Raw genomic sequence first — 26998 nt, 5'->3', positions numbered from 1 at the left:
CAGTATATTTTATAATGACTATGTAGTATTGGATGGTCCATCAGAATTTTAAATTGACTGTTCAATGGAAGAATCATTACTTTAAGTGAAGAGACAGAAATTTCCTATCAGCAAGTATCAAACTTTAATTATTACAAGTATAATTAGAATTTGTTAAGTATATGGGAATTATAACTATGATATCACTACTATAAATGGCGTTTAAGTCTGTAGCTCTCCGTTGCAATTATATTTGTTTAGTTATTAGAATTCTTTTAATACCCTGTTTTGCTCTAGGTACGCAGACAGCACACAGAAAGATGCCTACATTTTTTGGTGGAAGAACTCAAAGTTGTGGATCCTTCAGAAGCAAGGAATCGTATTTTCTTTGTTTCCGCAAAGGAAGTTCTTAGTGCTAGAATGCACAAAGCACAGGGGATGCCAGAAGGTGGTATGTACTCATTATAGACTTACTTTTGAAATACAAGTATCCATTATAAAAATGGCATGCCAGAAATCTTACCTTACTATATGGTTTTTAAATCTTCACCTAACTGTTACAGGTGGGGCACTTGCTGAAGGATTTCAGGCAAGATTACAGGAGTTTCAGAATTTTGAACGAATCTTTGAGGTAGGAATTTGTGAATGTATTGGCTAATATAAAACCCTATCATTGAATGGAGAGTGATTATATTTTCACTATTTATCTTTGTTGATAATTTTACTGTTACTTAGTAGAGTTACACAGCAAGTGAAACAAGGGAAGTTTGAAGAATGCAAGTCCCTGCAAAATGGATGATTCGTAAGAATTGAGAATTAAAGATTCTAATTTCTTTTACATTCTTTTGTATTTACATTTAAATTTGAAGCTGCTTTCTAATATTTCTTTTGTTGTGAATTGAGGGAATTTCTTTATATTGAACTTAGTATCTAATTTGGGGTAAGACTAAACAAATGCAGTTGCTGTTGGAATGGATAATAGAGCAAAGTGAAGATCATCTTTTTTTCCTTTGGACCACTGTATTTATAGAGAGATAGAACATAGTTGATGCCATGTGATGAAAGTGTGTTATATTTCTAAACTGTCTTATCACCTGTTAATTCTCCACATTTTATGCCAAATGCCCTGAACACATGAATGAATACAAAAATAATTAAGATCTGTACTTTAGGAATCTGTTAGGAATCACTGAAGCTCAAAAATAGCTCATGTGTATGCAACATTGAGGAGGGAGGATACTTCTTTATATCTTGGTGTAGATGTTTTATTCAGAGACATTAAAACTTATCCTGCATTTGACTGAATAGTTTTTTAGATATTAAAAGACATCTAAACTCTTATTTAACCCTATTTAATGTAGCTTTGCCTAAATTGCATATTCTCACCCATGAATGATCTGCTGTAATTATTCTTTCTTATAAGCAGTAACTGCCTTAATGATAAGGACATTAATGTTGAATGTAGTAGGCAGAATTAAATATTTGCTCACTATCCCCTGTCTTTAATTTGGTGAGAGGGAGAAAGATGATTAGGTAGATGAAGAAAAAGTATTAAAGAAAGAACACCCAATACCAGCTTTCTTGGTAAGATCTCTAATTGTTCAGAGACCCCCTGCGATATCAGCACATATTCTCTCAAACTAGGCCATAGGATACATGAAGTTTCAGTTCTTGAAAGACCATTGCTATCTATGTTCTTTCCCTTTGCTTTCATAAGAGATTTAATGCTCTTCTCACTCTTTTATCCATAGGAAAAATAATGGGGAGAGGATCTATTATGTTTCCCTTGTCTTTCCTTATTTATTAACTTTTTCCTTCTTTACATCCTTTTCCCTTCCCTGTTTGTCATTGATTTCTCCTACCAAATAATATACATTTATACCTCTTTTATACTGGTTTCTGGTACAGTTTTGCTCTCCAAAAATAGCTCCTTGAAGAGGTGGAGATGAGAAGAATAACAGATGTATTATAGAGCATTGGTTCCCAAACATGGCTGATCTTGAGAATAACATGAGGTGCTTTAGAGATCTGTAGATTCCTGACCTATTCCAGGAACTGATCCAGTGGAGCTAGGATGGACCTAGGAATCTGTATGTATTCAAAGCTTTCCAGCTGATTGCAATAATCAGGCAGACTTGGGAACTATTCTTTTTAATATATGTAGGAGGAAATTGGCACTTTACTTTTTTTTGTTTGGAAATCTAAAAATTATATTCAAAAAAACTAAACTTGTGGAGAATGTCAGGATTTAGAATTTGAAACTTTTGTTTAGTTGAAACTATTATAGATCTAAAATGAGAATCAGATAGAAAATGTTTGAATTTATCTACAGAAATAACCAGATGGGCCAAAACTTTTGTCTGTGTGTCCAAAGCATTTTAAGTGGCATTATTTTTTGCTTTTTGTATTTTTGAAGAAGGAAACTTTAGTGCAAATAGCTCAATGGTAATACAGCATGGTTGTGAACACAGCACTGCTGTGGAGCAGCTTGGTAGTGCTACTGAGCGTCTGTGAGGCTGCCCAGGGCAGGTCCTTGAGGCCAGGACCCTCTTCAGTGAGGCAGCTCCACAATAGTCTGAACCAGCCTGCGCTGGTCTCCTCCGCTGTTCTGCTCCCGGTCTTTGGTGTTTCAGCTCCAGTCGGGGAAAGTGTACTCTGCTTTTTGTTCTTTAAGAAAGAATTCGGGGCTATGAATTTCTCTGTGAGTGTAACTTTGGGTGTATTCCATGGGCTTCAGTATCCAGTTTAGTCTTCATTATTTATTTGACATTAATAGTTTTTGGAATATCCTATTTAATGCAGGAGTTAAAATTCAGATTTTTTATTCTTTTTATCCAACTTTTGTTTATTAATTTATTAGTTTCTTTGCATTGTGATCACAGACTATAGCCTCTATACACATTTTGTCTTCATTTTTAAAATTTCCCTTTCTTTTGTAGTCTTATGATTTTTGTGAGAAGAAAAACTGCCAAATTCATCATTTTTATCAAAGTCCGATTTTTGTCATGGACTTCTTTGAAATTAATTTGATTCAAAGGAGCTAAATATTAATGAACAAACATAGAGTACCAAGTTAAACAAAGCTTGATTAAATCAAGAAAATAAACATTAATTCTAATATAATGTTTTCTTTTTTAATAAAATATATTACTGATTTTAGAGAGGAAGGGAGAGAGAGAGAGATAGAAACATCAATGATGAGAGAACCATTGATCGGTTGCCTCCTGCATGCCCCTTAGTGGGAATCGAGCCCAAAACCCGGGCATGTGCCCTTGACTGGAATTGAACCTGGGACCCTTCAGTCCACAGGCCAGCACTTTATCCACTGAGCCAAACCTGCTAGGTCTTTCTTGCTGTTTTCAACCTGTATTTGGACAGGTGTATATTCTAAGCCTTTGAGAAATCTAAATATCTTTGCTCAGTTATTTGGCCGTTAACTTTTTAATAATTTCGGTTGTATGGTGGAAAAAATATATAAAATAACTCTTCTGCAAAATGTCAATGAATTTGTTGTAAAGAACATTCCTGGGATAACGGGTAAAATTTGAAAATGGACTCTGTGTTAGAGTAATAGTATTGTCCCAGTAATAAATGTTCTGAATACAATAATTGTTTTCATGGATCTGTAAGAGACACATGTTCATATATTTAGTAGTAAGGTGGTGGCTGCAGTGAACTGTCATATTACTCAGGAAATTGTGTGTCTGTGTGGTTATAGCAGAAATACACACACACACACACATATATATGTATGTATATGTGCATATATATATGTATATGTATGTATGTATATCTCTATATAGAGACATAAAACTATATATCTGTATGGAGAGCCAGAGAAGGAAGGCTAAAAAAATGAGGTTGAATGTTGATAGTTTGTATATTTACTTGAAAGGTATATTATATTGATGTTCATTCTTACACTTTCTTTTCATTTAAAAATATTTCAAAACAATAAGTTGAGAGTGGTAAATAGGACTATATGTTATTGAGTGTTTGGGGTCTGTTATCAAGGATGTCTTGACAAGTTTGTTTTATGTTTTAATTACACATAAATATTAATATTTACTGTGTAGCTGTGTATGATTACTTACTAGCAGGTTTATTTAGATGTTTTTAGAAAATCAGAAAACTATCTTGAGATATGCTTATTGTTTTGGTTCTAAATCTTTAATAAGTTGTAAAACAGTTTAATGATATCTTGACAAGATGGAATTGAAGTTGGTTTGATGTAGTATTTTAAACTTTTTGGAAAATTAGAGTTCCTGATAAATATATTTCTCATGAAATTCAAAAACATATTAGTAAAATAATTCAGTAAAATAGAGTATTTCTTTTGCAGGTTGACTCTTGATATTTTTCTGATCAGTGGGAACATCATTGTGGGATACTTTTTATTACAAGAAGATTTCCTATGTTCTTCTTATACTTATTCATCATTGTATATTTTTTAATCAAGAAATAACTTTTATATTGCTTAATAACTTTTGGAGATCTTTTCTTTCCTGTCTAGTCTAGCTCTAATACTGTGCTGTTATCTACAAATTGAAATCTTCATTGCTGATATCTAGATCTGCTTCATCGAGGAACATAGTTTCTTTTAACCATTTTTCCTTTTAAAAATATTTTAATGCTTTTATTATTGTTTTTGTGGAGGTTAATTTGGCAATTTATGAGACAGTTATTTAAAGTAAAACATGAGTTTTGGTTGTTAAAAATAAGCAGTTTACACTTTAAATGTTTAATATTGTATAGCTCTTGGTGGTTTTTGCTTTGGCATGTACTTGCTGAACAGGAAGCATGGAACTTTCTACCACCAATATCCTCTGGATTAGTGATATGGAGTGATGTATAAGTGAGCTTAACCACCAGCAAAAGTGAGGCTATGCAATGAAAGAGAGTAATGTTTCTGAGTTAAAGCTGTATGAACTGTTAGTTAAATTAATTACCCTTGTGGGTTTACAGCTAAAGAAATGATTTTTGTTTTGTGTTCTGTACCTCAAACAAATACTCAAGAGGGCAACTGAAGAGGCAAAAGAGATTTTACATCTTTTCTACCTTAGTGAAGTGAACAGATAACCATTTTAGAGACCTGAAGGCGAAGCATAGGTTATAAATAGTACATTAAATGAATATGTAACATACTGATTTCAAGATAATATACAGGGTGGGGCAAAAGTGGGTATACAGTTGTTTGTATGGGCAATAATATAATAATTAACAAATAATAATACAAGAATAAATTCTGTGTTTTGTGTACTCACAACTGTATACCTACTTTTGCCCCAGCCTGTATATAGAACTCTAGAGTATTAAGTGGATATCCTTTTAATCCTGAAAGCTTTTTTTATACATCAGCTGCCTCCTGCACACCCCATACTGGGGATCGAGCCCGCAACTCGGGCATGTGCCCTGACCGGGAATTAAACTAGCAACCTTTTGGTGCACGGGACAACACCCAACCAGCTGAGCCACACTGGCCAGGGCTAAATCCTGAAAGCTATTTATTTTAATGAAGGATAGTAATAACTTTAGGAAGTAATGATCACAATTTTGTACTAGTTATACATATACAAAGAGGTTAAAAAAGATGAATTTAAAGAAATATTGAAGTTGGGGTATATGCCTAATTTTTAAAAATTCATCATAGAAAATAAACATGGCCTCCAAAACATCTATTTAGTTATTAATGTTGTGACCCAGATGATGTCTTTTTTTTAAATCCTTACTTAAGGATATGTTGATTGATCTTAGAGAGGAAGGGAAAGAGAGAAACATCAATTGGTTGTCTCCTGCACATATCCTTACTGGGGATCAAACTCACAACCTAAATATGTGCCCTGACCTGGAATCGAACCCCCCAGCTTTTAGTGTATGGGACGATGCTCCAACCAACTGAGCCACCCGGTCAGGGCAGCTGAACATCTCTTGATTGTTCCAAGTCCAGATAGTATTCTCCTGTAAATACTTGAAGTTGTTTTCAAGTGTTATGTTCTGTGAAGTAAACATGAAAGGCTGATTTTAATTTAATGATTTTGCAAACATTCAATGATGAATCACTATAAATATTTTAAATAACAAGTAGTATGCACATATATTAAAATTGAAACTAAAATTTCACAAAATAAGCATTCATTACTATATGTGATACATTCTGATATATTTTCTTCTATTTAAATAAACACTGGTCATGAAACTCTGATTTGTACAACTATTAACAGGTTGTGAGCTGTATTTAGCTTGAAGGTAAAACAAATGAGTTAGGGCATCATTGGGACCTATATGCACACACTGTAGACCAATGACAATAGGAAGATTATCTTTGAAATAGTTGCTATTTTTTCTATATACAATTTAAATATTACTTAGGTTATTATTAAAGAGTATTTTTCAAATTGTGCAAGTTTTCACCTGTAGAAGTCCTTTATAATAACCTTATGTAAATCATAGCATTCAACTAAATTTTTTTAATACAGTAGAATTCTAATTTATAACTCAATAACTTTATTAGGATGCCTATTGCAAGTATGAGAAAAATCTAGACTATAAGTAGATTAAAGGCAATACAAATAAAAATAGTAATTATAAAAGAAAAACCCTTTTTAACAAAATTTTTATTTTTGACCCTGTTATTTATTTATTTTGAAAAATAATATAGTAAAAACCATTGCACATTACTGTGTAAAATTAACACAAAAGATTTGAACTTGCTGTTTGAAAGTGCGTTTTACTTTTGCATCTTTGTAATTTTTTTAACCTTTGTAATTTTAAGTTGTGTTTATCATGTATTTATTTTCTATTCTAATTTCTGTTTTGGTTAAAGTTATAAACAGCAAGTTTTTGTGTTTCAATTCCTAAAAATGTTGGGATGGAATTACAGTAATGTGTATGGCTTGGGCCCCTCGCAGGAGTGTATCTCGCAGTCAGCAGTGAAAACAAAGTTTGAACAGCACACTATCAGAGCTAAACAGATATTAGATACTGTGCAAGACATAATGGATTCAATAAACGTGGCAGCAGCAGAGAAAAGGTATGAATGCATTTATTGCAAAATAAACGTCTGTTTTTGTATCGAGATGAGTTCCTTAAACTAGGATTTGAAATTGTTACATTATAAATACTTTTCCTACAAAAATCAACCTTGTGAGTTTAGCTGGTGTCTACTTGCATGTTTTTAAATGAATATTAAATGTAAATATTCTGTTTATTTGTTGTACACATCATTTGCATTCCCTGGAGTTCAACATTGTGTATGGCTTGTGGTTTTAAAATGTTTAGTGGCTTTAAAATATCTGTAAAGCAGTGGAAGAATTATTTCTTCAAGCTAAATTTCTTAAAGAAGTGCAAAGCAGGTGACCCTCTTATTTTATATTCAAAGCATGATCCATCTTTTATATATTCATACGTCAATCCCTTGAAATCACTTTTTTATGCCAGTGGTTGTTTTTTATCAGTTGGCAAACAAACAAGGTAATATTATCTGCCAGCCAGAAAGTCAGTTTGTTAAGCACTACTCTCTATGTCACGCTGTACTGCATGATTTTATTCCATTTATTACTTTATAAAAATTAAAATGGCAGAGCTATAAAAGAGAAAGGTAGTTGTCACAACCTTGATCACTTGAAACAATGATCAGGATGTGATTAGTTTGACAAATATAATGACGGTAAGTCTCAATTGAACCTTTAGTGAGTTTAGGCCAATCAAAAGAAAGATATAAAGCATTAAAGATTAAGTCCAAGATGACATATAATTGGGAATTTTAAATGTATTTGATGTTGCTAGGAACAACTCCTCTTCTGTCTAAATCTATTGTGTAATTTTAACACATTTGCAGGAATGTATTATCTAAAAAATTAGAGAATTTCCAACATATAAAACAAAAGGGTGAGGACCCCAGAATCTTATCTCAGGCTCTGTGCACTTTTCTGTATAATGAGGTTTATTGCCCTTTATGTCCCTTTCAGCTCAGTAGCTTCATTATAGTTGCCAAAGTAGTCAGTCCGCTGGATTGACCTTACTAATTTTTTAAAAATATAGGACATTGAACAAACGTGGCACAAAGAATATGTGATTGAGGATGGTTTGTATAATCATAATGCCTCAGAAACTCTTGTTAAAGACGTTCTTAAAAAGATCTCAGGTCTTTTTTCCCTGCATCATCTTCAGGTTGGCAAGTTTTCTATGGAGGCCAGAGAAAAAATATTCTAGGCTTTGTGGGCCATACCATCTCTTGCAGCTACTCAATTCTACAGTTTTAGAGCAAAAGCAGGCATTTAGGTAGTAGGTACATGAATAAGCATAACTATATTCCAAGAAAACTGCTGGATTTGGCTTACAGGATGCCATTAGCTGGCCCTTATTTGTTATATAAAGTCAGTATTGAGTTCTGTTCATATATATATGAAGTGTTTGCAGACTTAGAATTCTTACTAATCCTTTGGTGGGACTCAGGTGACACATAAGCAGAGAAACAAAGTAATTTATATACAATCACCTCTAAAATATTTTATAAGTGAAATATAGTTTGAATCCTTTTCAGTGTTGGAATATGAGATTTTTTTTCTTTTATCATGCTAACAGATGGTTCGTTACATAATTGAGTGCCCTTGCTTAATTGCTTTGAGACTTTAATATCCTGATTATTAATTACTCTTCATACCATTATAGGGTTTATTCAATGGAAGAAAGGGAAGACCACATTGATAGACTGGACTTTATCCGAAATCAGATGAACCTGTTGACACTGGATGTTAAGAAGAAAATAAGGGAGGTTACAGAGGAGGTGGCAAACAAGGTGGGTTAAAGTAATTTTATGACTAAACTGGGAATGGAAATATTTTTGATAATGCTAAAAATGTTATCCCTTTTGCCTTAAAGGAATATTTTGTGGGTTTTTTTTTTTCAGTTTGGTTTTTTGAATGGTTAATGATCTTGTTTAATTTTTTTACTCTGATTTTTTTCCCATATTTTCAGGTTTCATGTGCAATGACAGATGAAATTTGTCGACTTTCTGTTTTGGTTGATGAATTTTGTTCTGAGTTTCATCCTACTCCAAGTGTATTGAAAGTATATAAAAGTGTAAGTTAAATTGTAGTTAAAGCTATACACCGTATTCTACACTCTTATGTAGTGGTTTGTCTGTTTTGGTGTCTTTGGCAGTCAGTACTCAATTGACTGTTAACATCTCCTGTGAACTCTTGTAATAAATGTAAACTACCTTGTATAGTATATAAAGTATACAGTAAAGTTATCCTCTTAGAATGAGATCATTTTAGCACTTAGTAAATATCTAAAGTTTTTATAAAACTGCTTATATTCTAGAGAAAAAATAATGCGGACACTTACTGTTTTTAACAGGAGTTAAATAAGCACATAGAAGATGGTATGGGAAGAAATTTGGCTGATCGGTGTACCAGTGAAGTCAACGCTTCAATGCTTCAATCCCAGCAAGAAATTATTGGTAATATTTATGTCTACAAGTTCTTTATTTTGTTGGTAAAGGATTTATTTTCCTTTAGATATTTTACAAAATGTAAAACATTATTCACTATTGTTTTTTAAAATAATTGTCCTACTTTTCTTTCTAGAAAATTTGAAACCGTTACTTCCTTCTGATATACAGAATAAACTACATACACTGGTTCCTTGCAAGAAATTTGATCTCAGCTATGACCTAAATTGCCACATGTTATGTTCAGACTTTCAAGAGGATATTGTATTTCGTTTTTCCTTGGGCTGGTCTTCCCTTGTCCATCGTTTCTTGGGTCCTACCAATGCACAGAGGGTGCTTCTAGGATTATCTGAGCCTGTCTTTCAGGTACAGATTTTTTTGTTTTGTTTTTACTGTTTGGAGTAGTCTTTTTATCAGGTGTTTATTGCTGTACTGCTACACAGGTATGTGGCTATGATTCTACCAGTTGAGATTCTCCTTGTATTTTGTGTTTTGTTTTTGTGGAGGTTTTTATTTTAGTTAATCCTTACCTGAGGATATTTCTTCCATTGATTTTTAGAGAGAGTAGAAAGGAGTTAGGGAAGGATTGGGGGGGGGGGGGGGGGGGGGGGAGACAGACAGAGAGAGAGAGAGAGAGAGAGAGAGAGAGATATTGGTTGCCTCTCACACTTGCCCCAACCCAGGCCAGGGATCAAACCTGCAACCAGATACTTGTCCTTGACTGGGAATCAAACCCTCGACCCTTCAGTAAGCAGGTCAATGCTCTAATCCCACTGGCCAGGGCGCTCTTGTTCTTTCTTTATGTAGACATCAGTTTTCACTTCTCTTGAGTGTATACCTAGTAGTGAAATTGCTATAGTGAAGGCAAACATGTTTAACTTTCTGAAGAACTGCCAAAATGTTTCCCAAAGTGGCTGCATTTTACATTCCCACCAACAACATGTTAAGGTTCTGTTTCTCAACATTCTCATCCAGACTTGTTATTAATCTATCTTTTTTATTCCTAGAGTATGTAAAGTGCTGTCTCATTATAGTTTTGATTATATTGATTTTGAACATCTTTTCATGTGCTTTTAGCCATTCATGTTATCTTGCTTTATAAAATATCTATTCAAATCACTTGCCTAATTTTTAATCAGGTTATTTGGCTTCTAATTTTCTTAATCCTCACCTGAGGTATATTTATTTCCTCAGGTGAGGAAACATAGGGTTTATTCAATGGAAGAGAGAAAGGGGTTGGGGATGGGGAGAGAGAGAACATCAATGTGATTTGTTGCCTCCTGTAAGCACCCAGACCAGGGATCAAACCCGCAGTCTTTTGGTGTATAGGACAATGCTCCAACCAACTGAGCCACTTGGCCAGGGCTCTTGTGATTATTTTTATTTTTATTTTCTTTTATAATCCTCACCGAGGATATTTTTCCATTGATTTTTAGAGACAGTGGGGGGGGGGGGGGCGTGGAAACAGAGAGATAGAAGCATTGATGTGAGAGAGACATCGATTGGCTGCCTCCTATTTGTACCCCAACTGGAATCGAACCCTGCAACTGAGGTTTGTGCCTTGACCGGATTGAACCCGGAAACCTTCAATCCGCAGGCCGACAATCTATCCACTGCAGCAAACTGGCCAGGGCTTTAGTTTGAGAGTCTACTGTTACAGGTAAACTCATTGTATATTATGAAATTCATTATTCTTTACAGTATCTAAGTCATAGAAAATTATGTCATCGAAATAAGTTTCAGATCACTTATTTTCTTCATGTATTTATGGTAAACTCATTAACTAAAGTTGTTTTTTTCATTGATTTACTACTATAATTTTAAAAGAAATGTAATATAATATAGTAAACTTCATTCCATTTATAGTTGTTTAATTGTAATCCTTTCACCCAATGTTTTTAGCTTCCCAGATCTTTAGCTTCTACTCCCACCAATCCAGCAACACCAGATAATGCATCACAGGAAGAAATCATGGTTACCTTAATAACAGCATTAGCTTCTCTGACATCCAGAACGTCTATGGGCATCATTGTTGTTGGAGGAGTGGTAAGAAATACTTTTTATTATAATGAAAATTGAAATTTTACAAAGCTTTCTGCTGTATCACAAAGAGAAAGGTATATTTCTGTTTTCAGGATGTATAAAATGACATCAAAAGGTGTAGGTTAAAGTTAGTGAATTAAGAAGAGTTTCACAAGCCTCTTCTTAAATTTTTTAATTGAAATATAATTGACACATTGTGTTAGTGTTAGGTGTATAGCATAATGATTTGATAAATATATGTACAGTGAAATTATTACCACAATATACATTTTTTTAAAATGCATCTTTAGAAAAGAAATACCACCTACTAGTTGGTCCTTGAACAATGAACAATGCTTTCCAACTATTTTTCCATCACAGCACACAAAGAAATGGTATTTGTCCATGGAGTAACAAGAATGATCCAGGTCCCATATCTAATCTTATCTAAATACCAAAGGGATCTGCCTTAAAGTATTAACGATTACTTCTTAGTAGTAGTTCTTATATGTTAAAAAAAAATTTTTTTTCATATCATTAACAGCATCAATTTACATGTTTTGGTTTTTGAAACCTCTAACCTAAAAGAAATAACCTCCTTTTTCAAGATATATTGAATCATCTCACCAAATGTCTAGCAGGTTATCAAACTTCTTGCCTGATATTTATGTGCTAACTCCTTTTTCAGCTTGTTTGATTTCTGATAACTTTAGATTCTCTTAGAGAATGAATATAAATTTCTTAAAAATGGATCTGACTCATAAGACCTATAGTACAATCTCCTTTGAGTTCAATCTCCCCAGCAGTGTTTTTCTTTGTCAAAGTAAGCTGTAAATTTATCTTACAGATTTGGAAAGCTGTAGGCTGGAAACTCATATCTGTCTCATTAAGTATGTATGGAGCTTTATATCTTTATGAAAGGCTGGCCTGGACCACCCGAGCCAAGGAGAGAGCTTTTAAGCAGCAGTTTGTGAACTATGCAACTGAGAAACTACAGATGATTGTTAGCTTCACAAGTGCAAACTGCAGCCATCAAGTACAACAGTAAGTTGAGAAATTCACCTTAATGAGAAAAAAAAATTCATCTTCAGCTTTAAAAAAGGGCCGTATATTGAAGTATGCCATGCATGCAGAAAATGCACAAATAAGAGTATAGTGCAGCCCTAACCGGTTGGCTCAGTGGGTAGAGTGTCAGCCTGCCGACTGAAGGGTCCCAGGTTCAATTCCGGACAAGGACATGTACCAAGGGCATGTACCTTAGTTGCAGGCACATCCCTAGTAGGGGGTGTGCAAGAGGCAGCTGATCGATTTTTCTCTCTTATTGATGTTTCTAATTCTCTATCCCTCTCCCTTCCTCTCTGTAAAAAATCAATAAAATAAAAAAGTTTAAAAAAGAGTATAGTGCAAAGATTACAATGTGAACCCATGTGTTGTTGACATAATAAATACCTGGGTCCATTGAGTGTCTTCTTTTATGTATCATAAATATTTCACTGATTTAGTAAAAATATGTAGAATTCCAATTCAGTGCATAATATTCTGCATTTGGATACTACTGAGAGATGAATTAAAAAGTTCATGATTACAACTTAATAAAAGACATAATGTACATCATTATAATAAAAGTGAAAAGTGATAAGTAATATGAGAGCTTCTTAATGTGAGGCACTAGAATCTGAAATTATGAAGGGTAGTGGATCAATATAGATTTCCTAGAGTAGGGGTAGAATGTGCAGAATGGGAAGATATAGGGAGAGAAAACAGCCCAAACCAAAGGCAAGAGGGTAGAGGAAAAGGAATGTGTTCAGAAACAGGAGAGTTTCAGTGAGAAATGTATATATGGGGATGGGGACAGGAGTCTGGATAATTAGAAATCCTGGGAGTGATATTAATATTTAGCTCCAGGGCAAATAGCTTTGCAGTGGTGTGGTGTGTATAGAATGGTTTAAATTAAGGAGACAAGAATTTGCAGGTAGATTTTGCTGTTTCAGATACAAGATGAAAGCCTGTACTTAACAGAGCTATAGAGAATGGAGACAATGAGGGCATGGATTTGAGACCACTGAATTAGTTCATTCATATACCAAATAGTTATTGAATTCCTATTTTATATAATAGGGGTTTTTTATTTGTTTTTTGTTTTTCTTTTTTTTTATTCCTCACCTGAGGATATTTTTTCCCTTTGATTTTTAGACGGGCTAGAAGGGAGGAGGAGAGACAGAGAGAGAGAGAAACATCGATGTGAGAGAGACACATCGATTGGTTGCCTCCCGAATGCACCCCAACCCAGGCCATGGATCTAGCCTGCAACCGAGTTTCGTGCCCTTGATGGGAATCAAAAACAAAGTTAATAAAGCTTTCCATTCAACTGATGGTCAAACATTTATTGTCTGCCATGTGACAATAACTGCTAAATGTTACAGGAAATAAAAAGTTAAAGAAAACTTTCCCTAGAGGATGTCACACTGTAATGGAGATGACCTTAACTAATTATTCAAAGTAATACTAGCTCTATATTAATTTAATAAAACATTAAAATAATGAAAGATGCTTCATTTGTCCAATATTGATAATTAAAGACCATGGAATGGGAAAGATATACAGGAGAATAATTGGCAGAGAAAAATGAGTAAGACAGTTAATGATATTCCAGAAATACACCTGCTAGCCATGTTCCCAGTTACAAAATATAACATATGAACTAGCACACAAAAGAAGTAATGCCCTTTGATTCTGGAAACATGGTTAAATGTTATGATTTAGAGTATTTTTCATAAGTTATAGGATTAATGAAATTTTCTTTTCTGTTCTCAGTAATTATTTTTATGGTAGGAGGTAAGGTTTACTGTGCTTCTGAAGAAATATACCCATCGTTTGCCTTTTTATAGCTTGTTCATGTTTACAACCATATGGCAGAGGAAATAGTGCCTGTTGAGCATTGATCTTGAAGCCAGATGGAATTAGGCCCACAGTCATATTAAACTTACAAGTTCCATGCCTCCCTCATCCCATTCTTAGCACTTTGTTCTTTAATACCTTATGTTTTAAGAATATTTTAAACTTGTGATCTTTTATATAATCTTTTGAAAGCCCATTCATTTTAAGACATTTGTGATAGCTGATAAAATTGTTTTTTATTTTAAGGGAAATGGCAACCACTTTTGCTCGCCTTTGCCAACAAGTTGATATTACACAAAAACATCTGGAAGAAGAAATTGCTAGATTTTCCAAAGAGATAGATCAATTGGAGGAAATACAAAACAATTCAAAGCTTTTAAGGTACTTAAAGCATTTTTTTCTCAATAATATGAACATTTATTAGTCTCATTACCAAAATATAATTATGTAAATCACTAGTGATTATATTAAAACTTTAGCTTTCTGATGGCTTAAATTATAATGTTCCATAGTTTAAAAATTTCAATGAATGCTAATTTCAACAAGAAGAAACATCTGAGGTAAATGGATGCTTTTAGATGTCAACTTCAAACTCTCTGTTAAACTATATTAGTCACTTTTGAGAGTACAAGTTCTGTAATTAAAAGTATCACTTTTTAATCCTGTATCTCCAAGACTCATAACTTCCGTTTTCACTGGGGAATATTAAATTCAAGGCTATGAAAGTAAAAAAAAAACAAAAAAAACACCACGTACTTTAATGTGGAATTCTTGTTTAATATGGTTTCTCATGGATTCTTCAGGGGTCTAAATCAATTCTGTTTTAGGGAACAAGTTTTACCATGTGGTCTCTACTTCTTGGCAGTTAACAGCTTTCCACTTCATTACCCATTTGCTGGTTTACGTATGAATCTGAGGGAATCATTAAGCATCATTTAGTCCCTGCTGCTACTTACCTGGGTACTTACTATATACAATTGCCCATATAAGAGCAGTCTGTAATGTCTACAAATTGGAGAGGCTGTCTTTGGGTTCTGAATTTTGAGACGTCTATTTAAAGCACGTGTGGTCATGTCTCTCCATGGTGTCCCAATCTGACAGCAGGCACACTCTCAGTGCACCTCAGTCTCAGACTCCAGAGAAGATGACTGCCTATCCCTTAGGCCCCAGCCTCCTTTCTCACAACCAGTCACAACCAAGTGCTCCATTGCTCCCATTTCAAGTTAGATCTTCCCAAAGACAAACTTTCAAAGTTGGTAAAACTATATGCAGTAGAAGTTTTTTTGTTTTTTAACCTAGGGAGGTTTTTAAATAGTTTCATCTTGTCATAGCAGAACATAAATGACAAAACAGATAATTGGCACTTATGTACTTTTCTGATTTTGGCTGGACTGACTTAAAGAAGTATGAATATTTTTGATCTACTAATTCATCCTTTTATAAGAGAAAAATAAAAATATATATATATATCACTAGAGGCCCGATGAACAAAATTCGTGCAAGACTAGGCCTTCCTTCCCCTGGCTGCTGGTAACAGCTTCCCTCTGGCACCCGGGACCTGGGCTGCCCTTGCAGCCCCGCTTCTTTGGAAAGACATCTGGTCTAATTAGCATATTACGCCTTTATTATCCTATCTAATAAAAGAGAAACATGGTAATTAGCGTACGACCGCTACCCTTCCCATTGGCTAATCAGGGCGATATGCAAATTAACTGCCAGCCAAGATGGCGGCCGGCAGCCAGGCAGCTTGAAGCGAACATGAGGCTTGCTTGCTTCAGTGACGGAGGAAACCAACATTCCCCGCCTGCCTTGCCGGCCTCTGAGCCTGCAGTTTGAAACATTGTAACAAATATAGAAGCTAAACAAAACCCCAGCCGGGCTTTCAGCCAGCCGGGATCTGAGAGCTGGAGTTATACATTGTTTCAATTATAGAACCCAAAAAACCAGATACCTGCTTTCAGCAGCAGAGGGCTCAGAGCTGGAGCCAGAGCTAAAGCTGGCCCAGAATAAAAAAAAAAAAAAGAAAAAAAGGAGCAGTTGGGAGCTTTAGTCACCCGCCAGCCTGAAAACAGCCCTCAGCCCCTCACCCAGACTGGCCAGGCACCCCAGTGGGGACCCCCACCCTGATCCAGGACACCCAGGAGGGCAAACCAGCCAGCCCCACGCATGCACCAGGCCTCTATCCTATATAGTAAAAGGATAACATGCCTCCCAGCACCGGGATGAGCGGAGCCGCAAGGCCTCCCAACACCAGGATCAGCAGAGCCGAGAGGCCTCCCGGCACCGGGATCAGCGTGACGGGGCAGCGCCCAAACCCCCTGATCGCCCTGTGGCTCTGTGTGACAGGGGGCGGGGCCACAACCTCCCTATCCGCCCTGCTCTGTTCGTGACAGGGGAAGGCGCCCCAACCTCCTGATCAGCCCTGCTCTGTGCCTGATAGGGCGGAGCTCCCCAATCCCCTGATCGCCCTGCGGCTCTGTGTGTGACAGGGTGCGGCGCCCCAACCCCCTGATCGGCCCTGCTCTGTGTATGACAGGGTGCAGCGCCCCAACCCCCCAACACACACACACACACACACACACACACGGGCCCTGCTGTGTGTGTGACAGGGTAGAGCCATAACCTCCCCATCGGTCTTGCCCTGAGTGTGAGAGTGGCGGCGCCCCAACCCCCTGATCGGCCCTGCTCTGTGGGTGATAGAGGGTGGCGCCCCAACCCCCTGATTCGCCCTGCTCTGTGTGTGATAGGGAGCGGTGCCCCAACTCCCCTATCGGCCCTACTCTATGAGTGACAGGGGGGAGCTCCTCAACGCCCTGATGGGCCCTGCTTTGTGCGTGACAGGGGGGCGCTCCCCAACCCCCTGATCGACCCTGCTCTGTGCGTGACGGGGGAGCTCCACAACCCCCCTGATGGGCCCTGCTCTGTGCGTGACAGGGTAAGGAGCCCCAACCCCCCAGATGAGCCCTGCTCTGTGCGTGACAGGGGGCAGTGCCCCAACCCCGATTGGCCCTGCTCTGTGCATGACGGGGTGGCGCCGCAACCTCCCCATCGACCCTGCCTTGAGTGTGACGGGGTGGTGCCCCAACCCCCCAATCGGCCCTACCCTGAGCGTGACTGAGGGTGGCATCACAACTTCCCAATCCGCCCTGCTCTGTGCATGACAGGGGGCGGCGCCCCAACTCCCCAATCGGCCCTGCTCTGAGCCCGACCAGGGGCTGCACCTAGGGATTGGGCCTGCCCTCTGCCACCTGGGAGCAGGCCTAAGCCAGCAGGTCGTTATCTCCCGAGGGGTCCCAGACTGCGAGAGGGCACAGGCCAGGCTGAGGGGAACCCCCCCCACCCCCGAGTGCACAAATTTTTGTGCACCGGGCCTCTAGTTATAGATAATTGGAATCTCCATTGTTACTAGATCAGGCTCAGCCATTGAGATAGAACTTACCTAGTTTTTCAGGAGAGTGGTTCGAAGAAATATACAGTAGAATTCATATACATCTAACTTATATGACCTCAAGCATGTGCACTCAACAAAACAAGACCAAGATAAAAAGAAAGGGAGAAGCTCATTCAAGTATGTGTGTGTGCTCTGGCACAGTATGAGAATGGAAGAGCGAATCTGTGTTCCTTGGTCAATTTTAGGTCCAGTTTTCCTTCTTTTATGGACAGTTCGCAATCAAATACGATTCTAGTATTTAAAAAAAATTCTTTTGGTTATACCATGGTCCATATATAAAACCACTTATTCTGTACTTGATGCTTAAAGGAAATTCAAGGACAGTTATAACTGTACGTCACTTAGGCTTTGACTCCCATGAAAGGCGATAGGACTCCTGTTTTCTACGCTTTTTAATAATTCTTTTAAGTCCTGAGCATTGGACTCTGTTTACTGCATAGCTGTAGTAGCACATATAAGTATTCTTAAATGTAGTAGCACATGTAAGTACTCTTAAAAGGGTATTTATAGTGTAGTCTGAGTTCAGATAAATGTAACAGCAGTTGGGTAGTGTTGTTGTATGTGTGTTTTTTACTTTTTAAGATTGGATGGAATGCATTTTTAAATTGACCTTAATGATTTTGGTGTTTTGTTCGTGTGTTTTTTTTCATTAGAAATAAAGCTGTTCGACTTAAAAATGAGCTGGAGAATTTTACTAAGCAGTTTCTACATTCAAGCAATGACGAAGAATCTTAACAATAGAAATCGCTTTGGTGATCATCATAGGAGAAAATGCAGCTTGGATGATTTGGGACAGTTATTTTTATGAAATGGTTTTAAATATGAATTGTATTCACTATACCTAAATAGCAAATTCTTGTGTAGATTCTGGTAATGACCTATCTCAGGGTGTTTGCATTTCTGAAGAGTATTATTATATCTCTTAATTTAATTCTGGGTAAAGAACAGGCTAAGTTGTTTGATGTGGTAAGGTGATGAATTAGTTAAGAACAGCAGAACCAACTATGTGACCCCTGAGGGGTGGGGCCTTACTCTTGATTAGGGCTCTCTTCGTTTTTGCTTCTGAAACACTCAGCTTCCTGGCATCCAGGAGTTAGAGAATGCTCTTTCTTCTCAAAACTAATTTTTGATGTCACTTTAATGGGAATAGTCACTTTTTTGTTTTATACCTGCATTGTTTTAACCACCAAAAAGGAGTGTGTAATGTTCTTGAGTGTATTATCTTGTGAGTTACAGTCATTTTTGCCATTCTGGCAGGTATGTAAACCACTAATAAATAAGCTGTTGTTTACTCCTTATATTCCCATTAAAACTAACGTAAAGCAGTATAAAGGTTATTCTAAAAGTATCTGGGTTGAAATAGCTTCCTGATGTTTCTAGAGAAACATTTTCAGCTTCAGCTATGAGTACAGTAAGGGAAGTTAAGTTTTAGAAGTTTGAAGTGATAAAAATAGCCAGATGGGAGGTCTGAATTCTGAGTGGTTACAGTCATGTAAAAATTCTGTTCTTCAGAAGCTATTTGTTGAGGATACTGATGAATTGTCCTCCTGTGGTGGCTTTACTTTTATTTAATTGTATGAATTTGCCAGGGCATGGTTAAAAATTATCACTGTATTTTTTAGTTTAATGAAATGTTTATGGATTCAAGTATTGTGTGTGTTTGTGTTAAAAACTAATTGAAACTTACATGGAAACGTTTAAAAAATGACATTCTAGGGCTTTGTTATGCCAAAGGGAGCCTTGAGGACCACCAAATCATCTTCAATCCCCCTAGGTGCTTGTGAGACAGCAAGGAGGACACAGTGCTGCTTTTCCAGAGGGATAACATTTCAGGCTCCTTTCTTCTTTTAATACTCAGTGCTTCCTTTTCTGTGCCTTTAAGGCTCCTGGATGCCGTTCTGTCTTTTCACAGCTGGTGCAACAACACTATTTTTCAGGCTATTTTAAAGAGAATATTATGTAGGCCACAAGCCCTTAAAAAATATATTTTTATGCCAATCAGATACTAGGATGCCAAATTTGCAATAAAAATTTATAGTTTTTGTTGTTGCTTTATAACCAAAATTGGTACAGGCCACCAATAAGTGTGGATCAGGTAGCACCTGCAGCATGAAAACTTGATGTCTAAAGTTACAAGCTCTAGTTCTTAAATTTATACAAAGTACTTGAAATTTTGAAACAGCATAGTGGTTTGGTATCGCCTCATTAGTATACTACTATGGCTCTCAAAGTTTGGTCCTACCCCAGACCCAAGAATCGAACACTAGCTCTGGGGGCCAGCACTCTCGTAAGAAGCCTTTCAGGTCATCCTGATGCATGCTAATATTTGGGAAGTCCAGGAATTGTGATTCTGGTATATAAGTTTGTAGTAAGTTTTCCATCACCAGTTTGAATGCATTCCACCTGATCAAGTTTGAAAATCTATATGAATATTGGAAATGGACACTAAAATAATGAGACCCAACCTTTATGCCTAGAGGTAAGTGCACCTATGACCCAGCCCGTGAATTCTACAGAAATCATGTAAGTTACACCTGATGTAATTCAGAGTGCTTGTTCACTATGTGTTTGCAGATTAATTTATAAACTTTGTATAACCTCAAACTTTTTACAAAACTACATTTTTAAAATAAGTATGCAAACTTGCAAGGTGAGAATAAAACTTGTCTGATAGTTGATAAATGTAGCATTTATACTGGCATTTTAGTGAGTCTTGCTCCTAATTTTATGGTAAGTATATAAACTGTCTTGGGCAGACTGGTTCATCTTTTGATTGGATTTACTCATTTAGCATGCCTGGTCGTATATTGGAAGTTTCCTCATTAATCCTCCCCCAAGGCTGTGGTTATGAAAATAAAAACTTATAATTCTAGCCCTGACAAGTTTGGTTCAGTGGATGGCACTTCACTATGGGTTCAGTTCGTCAAGGACACATGTCCAGTTTGTCCACTCCATCCCCAGTAGGGGGCATGCAGGAGGCAGCCTATCAATGATTCTCTTTCATCATTAATGTTTCTGTGTCTCCCTTTCCCTTCCTTTCTGAAATCAATAAGAATGTTTTTTTAAAAACTTAAAATCCTATAAGCAATGGAATTATTTCTCCAAAGGGAGTTCAAGGGAAAGGATGACTTAATTTTGCTTTTTAATGACAATTTGTGGTCCTTTTAAGGGTAAGCTAACATAGTACTAAAGGGGCACTACGATCTCTTGCTCTGGAAGCTCATTACAAATCTATAATAATAAAAGCATAATATGCTAATTAGACTGGACAGCCATTCAGAAGACCTTCCGGACGAAGCCAGGGCTGCAAGGGAAGCCCGGTCCCGGGTGCCAGAGGGAAACCCGTGCCGGCTGCCAGGGGAAGGCAGGCCTACTCTTGCGCGAGTTTCATGCATCGGGCCTCTAGTATTTAGATAAAGGACATATTGGGCTTGTAGTTTAGGTCTGGGACTTAATATTGAAATCTAAATTTGACTTAAAATATACCACATGAAATCTGGTTAAAGTACTTTATTGATTACAATATCATTTCACAGCCAACATTATTTCACAGAGCTACTGTACAAATACAGGAATGACTGTGCAAGAAAGATCCAAGAATACAGTTAAATCGTGGAACAAATCCATCTTTCGTTTGATTTAAAGCTTGTACAAGAGCTTTAATCTAGTACATTCACCTCTCCCATAGCTATACTACTGACATCCCAAGTCAATTGGCCACAAGTGTGTCAAAACCATTCTAAGTGAAGAAAAACATTTTAATCTAACGTTTAAAAACCCACTTAAATGTGAATGCCTTTGAATAAGAATATGCAAATGCTTCTTTGCAAAGAAAACAAAAGGATAGAGCACCATTGTGTGACACATCAAAGGCTGGAAGTACCAAGTATATCTCCAAGGTTCTATTAACTAAGAAATAAATATTGTATGATTTTTTTTGTCGGGCACATTGAACACCAGTTAGAACACAACCAGTTTTTTTCATAATGCTGCACTGTCTTTTATAGGGTAATTGGATTAAGAGAAAAAAGAGGAAATTTTATCAACATGCAAACAAATTAGCTAAATACAAGTTGTACCTTTACTCTTTAAAACAGTGCTAAGACATTCAAATACAAACCATTTTCATGAGTACCTATGGTAACCAATATTTTTAAAAACACTAAATTTAAGCCAACTAAAATTGAACGAGGGAAGAACTAGTAAGTATAAAGTACTTTACATTCTACTTAATCAAATTTAAAATGCCAATTTTATCATTGTGCTACCTTTCCTCACAAGAAAGACAGTTTAGCTTGTGGGTCTTAAAAATTCTAACAGGATGGGAGAAAGTTTAAAATTTTGCTTTCCACAATGGCGAAAAGGGAACTAGCAGCTGAACATAGTAATTAATTTAAAAAAATTTCTTTAAGCCTGACTCACACCCTAAAGACTCTAGAAAAATAAAAAATAAAAATCATAGAAAGGAAATTATTAAAATAAGCTTTTGGGAGGTTGTTTAATCAGTTTGTATACATTTACTATTATATACATCAACAAATAAGTCACAAGTATTCAATTTTGTTATTTTTAAAAAATATATTTTATTGATTTGAGAGTAGAGAGGGAGATAGAAACATCAATGATGAGAGAATCATGTATCAGCTGCATCCTGCACACCTCCTACTGGGGATTAAGCCCACAGTCCAGCCATGTGCCTTACCAGGAATCGAACTGTGACCTCCTGGTTCATAGGTCAATGTTCAATCACTGAGCCACACTGGCGGGGCTTGTTAAAGTTTTATAATGTGGTACATTCACAGTGTTCAAAGCATAAGCTTCCCTGAAGGTTTTTGCTTTTAAAATGGTCAGTCGGTATTATTAAATCTAAGACCTCAAAAATGCCAGGAAAAAGTCAATTATATAATACTTCACAGTATCTTTTTTAACAGTAATAAAATTTCACTTTCTCACCTGGATAAGTCAAGATCCATCAAGGTTAACTTTTAAATTGCTTACCCCATACTCCAGAAGCACCTATAATCCATTATGTCTAGCAGACTACACTTTCGTCACATAGTATTCATCAGTTCAGCTGAATCTAAATTAAAAAGAACTGCTTGCTATTATCTTATAGTTGAAATATTAAGACCAAATCTTTGCCTCTATGAAGATGGAACTCAGTATGGTATGTGTAACCTTGGAGTCATAGGTATAGAAATATGAGCTAGGGAGGGACCTAGCTCATGGTAGCAAGAAGTCCTTTCTTGAGCAGGTTTTTGGGTGATTTAATCACATGGCAGGTCACTATTTTAGAAAAGAATGTATGCCTTTAAAATACTATTTTTAAAAAGTTCTTGTTAGATCTCTAAAAACAACTTTATGGGGTGATTAGAGAGTCTACAAATAAAACCTGTTTCTTACAAGGTAAAAAGAAAAATAGGGCTTAGTTAACTCCAATATACTTTTTTGTTTTTTAATCCTCACCTGATTATATTTTTCCCATTGATTTTTTTAGAGAGAGGGGTGTGGGAGAGAGAAATATCAATGTGAGAGAGATATCGATTGGTTGCCTCCTGCACATGCCCCAACAGGGGCCGAGACCAACCTGCAGCCAAGGTATGTGCCCTAGTCCAGGAATCGAACCTGTGACCCTTTGGTTGGTGGGCCAACGCTCCAACCCCTGAGCCAAACCAGCCATATTCTTGATAATACAAATTCTTTAAAACTACATTTGGCCTTTTTTAAGTATTCAAAAACTAAGATTCAAACTACAGTGTTTCTACAAATTCTATATTGTCTTTTTTTTACTTCAGGAAGTCTCATGAAAACAGAATTAAACAATCAGCTGAACTTGAACTTCAAGTAAATATATTTAGCAACTGGAATCCATATTACTAGAAAGCAAAAGCTTAGTAAGTTAATGTGGTAAGGAGGTAACCATTTGGTCATGTGTAATTAGCCACAATCTTAGTAGGTTTCAGTTACCTGGTACATATTTAATTATGGGAATTGATTTTCAACTATCCACATAAACTGACAGTAAAATAAATCATTTTTATCCAGATGTTTAAAACCATAGAACTATAGTTAGTGTGCCTCTCACTAAAGTTCCTAGAATAACTTTTAGAGGGGATACCCTCTCTACACAAGGCTATTTTGCACATGGCAGAAGTGCTGAAGATTTTGGAATGAATTGCTGAATTACATGGCAAACCCTCACCCCCTTTTGGAAATGAATATATTGCTTTAAAATACTCTTGCCTAATCTCAAAGAGCTGCTCTTTATGAAGTGATATAGTCCACAAGTAGTAATAGCAAAAAGTTCATAGAAATCCATGTATAAATGAATATACATTTATGCCTGCCATCTACAAGTATGTTTTCTTGGCCCCATATCTTAATCTTCCTTTATTCATTTTATTCTCTTTTTAATATCAACTGATGTTAAAACTGACTTCAATATAGTTGGTGCACTTACTAGCACATTCACAATATAAAAATGAGAACTGACCTAAAAAATGGGAATATCTAGGATTCCAGGTGATCAAAAGTTAACAGAGACCTATCTCAACAGTGATAGTTTATTGATTTAACAAAACAGTACACTTCTTATAATGTATCAGGATAACCGATGACTTCACCATCAAGCAAGACTAACAATCATCCCATGTCAGTCATTTAGATTTATTTGTAGGAGAAAATCCAAGGGGGAGAGTATCTTTGTTTAAATCCAGGAGGGCTCATTCTAGTAACAGACAACATTTTATTATACCATTGACAAGCAGAGGAATGAATTGCTTAGTATTTTCCTCTCCTTTAAGTACTTACTCTTGGAATTTTCCTTTTGGCTTTAAAATGGAGCCACTTGGATCTAGCCATTCTTCAAAGCAGAGCCACGCCACATAGAAACCAATATTTTGTGTGAAGGAAAATATTACAGAAGAGCAGAGCTTTAATGTTCCCTTTTTAAAATTTGACAGTTTACATCAATTCAGATTTCATATGTGTGAACATAAATTCATGAAGCCACCCTGTCACAACTATAACTACTCAGATCTAGTGACTGGTTAGATTTTACACTTTTCAAAACAATGCTGTCCTATTTCCTTAGATCTAGATGCATACTGATAGAACACTAGGAAAAGTTCTTCAGGTGCAAGGACAATCCAAGTGTTCATCCATGTCCTGGAATAATGAGTATACAAACTCAATTCTAGAATATGAAACCAACTATTTAGAGGATTACTCGTGCGGAGTGTTATTTGATCATAATCTGCTTTTTAAAATGCCAAGAATCATTTATATGAGATTATTGCTGTCTTCCTATTAATAAAGTTTCTTACATATGTCTAAAGTTTCAGAGTGAAATCTCTATCCCCTACCCTTCAGATCATCTTCCCCTCGAAGGACTGAAAATGAGCACTTATTTAAATTGATAGGAAGGCAAAGGATGCACCAAGAAACTAATGATACTCAAAAGGGCTCTCCTCAGGCACCTCCCTGTCAGCATTCTTAATACAGTAAGCAACCAGGATCTTTTAGATCAAAAAGGGAGGTCAGAATTCAAGGAGACTCTTCAAACCTAAACACATGGTATTACCTCTATCTATTACTGTGCCTGTTGCCTCCATTACAGAAATAAAAAATGTGACATTTCTGGTGTATACAAGTTTAACATGAAGTTCATAAATGAAAGCAATCAAACATGATAGGTTGCTATAATGTGTACATTTTGTTCTACACAAAGAAAACAATTAGTGAAAGTAAAACTTCAAGGTTAAATGAGCTCAATGCACTGGTCCTTTTGATCTCAGCAAGCACCTTTGCCTTGTTTTTTTTTATCCTTTTCTGTTTTGTAGTTTACTGAAAGCTTCCTTTTGTATGTAGTAACCTCAATAGAAAAATTTTCAACAGCAAATATTAGAATTTTTTTATCACAGCTATAGGCTGTAGCACTGATTTCTCCAGATACCAACAGAGAACAGAAATATTGTATGCACTGTTAATTCCAGATTCTAAGAAAACTGTCCCAAGAGCCTGTTGCCACTGCCATGCCATCATCAGTTACACCCAGACAGCTGACCCGGTTGTCATGACCAGCAAGAACACCTGAAAAACAAAGTCCAGTAAATAGCAACGGCAAGTTTTAAATTCAAGCATATGTTTAAAAATGTAGGAAACACACATTTTTGTTTTGTTATGGGTGCTAATTGATTCAACCCAGGCAAAACACCTAATACTTCCAAAAAGTAATTGGCTTTGGGCAACAGAAAGCTCCAAAATGCAAACTGTGAACTTTCCTACAATGTCTTAAGAGGTTGTAGAAAATTATCCCTGGGAATGTTCATGTTGTACTTTTACTCCCTCAGAAACCTCAAGAACTGTTTAGGAATTTAAAAGGGTAAGGACAAAAACCCACAAAGACAATAAGAGAATGAAAGCAGGCAATGGCTACAAAGCTGGATGGTGGGGACTATCTTAGTGGACCTTAAAATGCTCAGTTCATAGCAGATGGTCTGGTAAGCCAAGAAACAAAATTACACTGCAGAACCTCCCAAAGGGTCAGGTCCTAGTGAGCCCCGGCATCTCCAGAACCAGGTGGCGGCAAAGATGGGGTAAACTAAGATGCTAGAAAGTGTTCAGGAATCGGGCTTCCCAGGTGTCCTGCACTGCAGAGCCAGGTGACTCCAACGTGCACCAAGACATGAGGCTTTAGAGCAGTGGTTCTCAACCTTCTGGCCCTTTAAATACAGTTCTTCATGTTGTGACCCAACCATAAAATTATTTTCGTTGCTACTTCATAACTGTAATGTTGCTACTGTTATGAATCGTGATGTAAATATCTGATATGCAGGATGGTCTTAGGCGACCCCTGTGAAAGGGTCGTTCGACCGCCAAAGGGGTCATGATCCACAGGTTGAGAACCGCTGCTATAGAGACTTATTTGCTAGAGAGTAAAGAAGAGTCTCTTAACGAAGAAAACAGGCCCAGGTGAGATTGGTGAAACTGCTGAAAATGGGGAATAAAGAAAGTTGACTTGCTAATTGTTTTACCACCCAGCTTGCCTCCTGAAATCACCCCTAAACTGGCAGCCAGTTTATCCATTCCAGGGAGAAAAGTGGAAAATCCATCTCAGAGAACATGGCCACAATGACCATGAATAAGAAGAGCTGGGCTGCCATTCCCTAGATCCAGGTTATCCAAGAGCCTCC

General features: G+C 36.6%; 2 protein-coding genes across 10 annotated transcripts in view; one reads left to right on the top strand and one right to left on the bottom strand.

Annotated features, from left to right (window-relative positions):
- Nucleotides 1–20482, top strand: part of MFN1 (mitofusin 1) — a 37444-nt gene extending 16962 nt beyond the window's left edge. For all 7 annotated transcript variants that reach the window (XM_036349591.1, XM_036349586.1, XM_036349588.1 and 4 more), the window contains 11 exons: nucleotides 277–430; nucleotides 543–610; nucleotides 6888–7009; nucleotides 8650–8776; nucleotides 8956–9060; nucleotides 9340–9442; nucleotides 9570–9799; nucleotides 11336–11479; nucleotides 12303–12499; nucleotides 14600–14734; nucleotides 18458–20482. In XM_036349591.1, the coding sequence (XP_036205484.1) occupies nucleotides 277–430; nucleotides 543–610; nucleotides 6888–7009; nucleotides 8650–8776; nucleotides 8956–9060; nucleotides 9340–9442; nucleotides 9570–9799; nucleotides 11336–11479; nucleotides 12303–12499; nucleotides 14600–14734; nucleotides 18458–18539 (1467 nt within the window). In that variant the 3' untranslated portion in view covers nucleotides 18540–20482. The remainder of the gene's footprint in view (nucleotides 1–276; nucleotides 431–542; nucleotides 611–6887; nucleotides 7010–8649; nucleotides 8777–8955; nucleotides 9061–9339; nucleotides 9443–9569; nucleotides 9800–11335; nucleotides 11480–12302; nucleotides 12500–14599; nucleotides 14735–18457) is intronic.
- Nucleotides 20483–24353: 3871 nt separating this feature from the next.
- GNB4 (G protein subunit beta 4) overlaps nucleotides 24354–26998 on the bottom strand; it is a 41650-nt gene continuing 39005 nt past the window's right edge. For all 3 annotated transcript variants that reach the window (XM_036349581.1, XM_036349582.1, XM_036349583.1), the window contains one exon: nucleotides 24354–25895. In XM_036349581.1, coding sequence (XP_036205474.1) covers nucleotides 25789–25895 — 107 coding nt within the window. In that variant the 3' untranslated portion in view covers nucleotides 24354–25788. The remainder of the gene's footprint in view (nucleotides 25896–26998) is intronic.

This window comes from Myotis myotis, unplaced genomic scaffold (assembly GCF_014108235.1).
Source record: "Myotis myotis isolate mMyoMyo1 unplaced genomic scaffold, mMyoMyo1.p scaffold_m19_p_2, whole genome shotgun sequence".
NCBI classification, from domain to species: Eukaryota; Metazoa; Chordata; class Mammalia; order Chiroptera; family Vespertilionidae; genus Myotis; species Myotis myotis.
The sequence above is the reverse complement of the archived record's forward strand: the minus strand, read 5'-3'. Positions and strand labels throughout refer to the sequence as shown.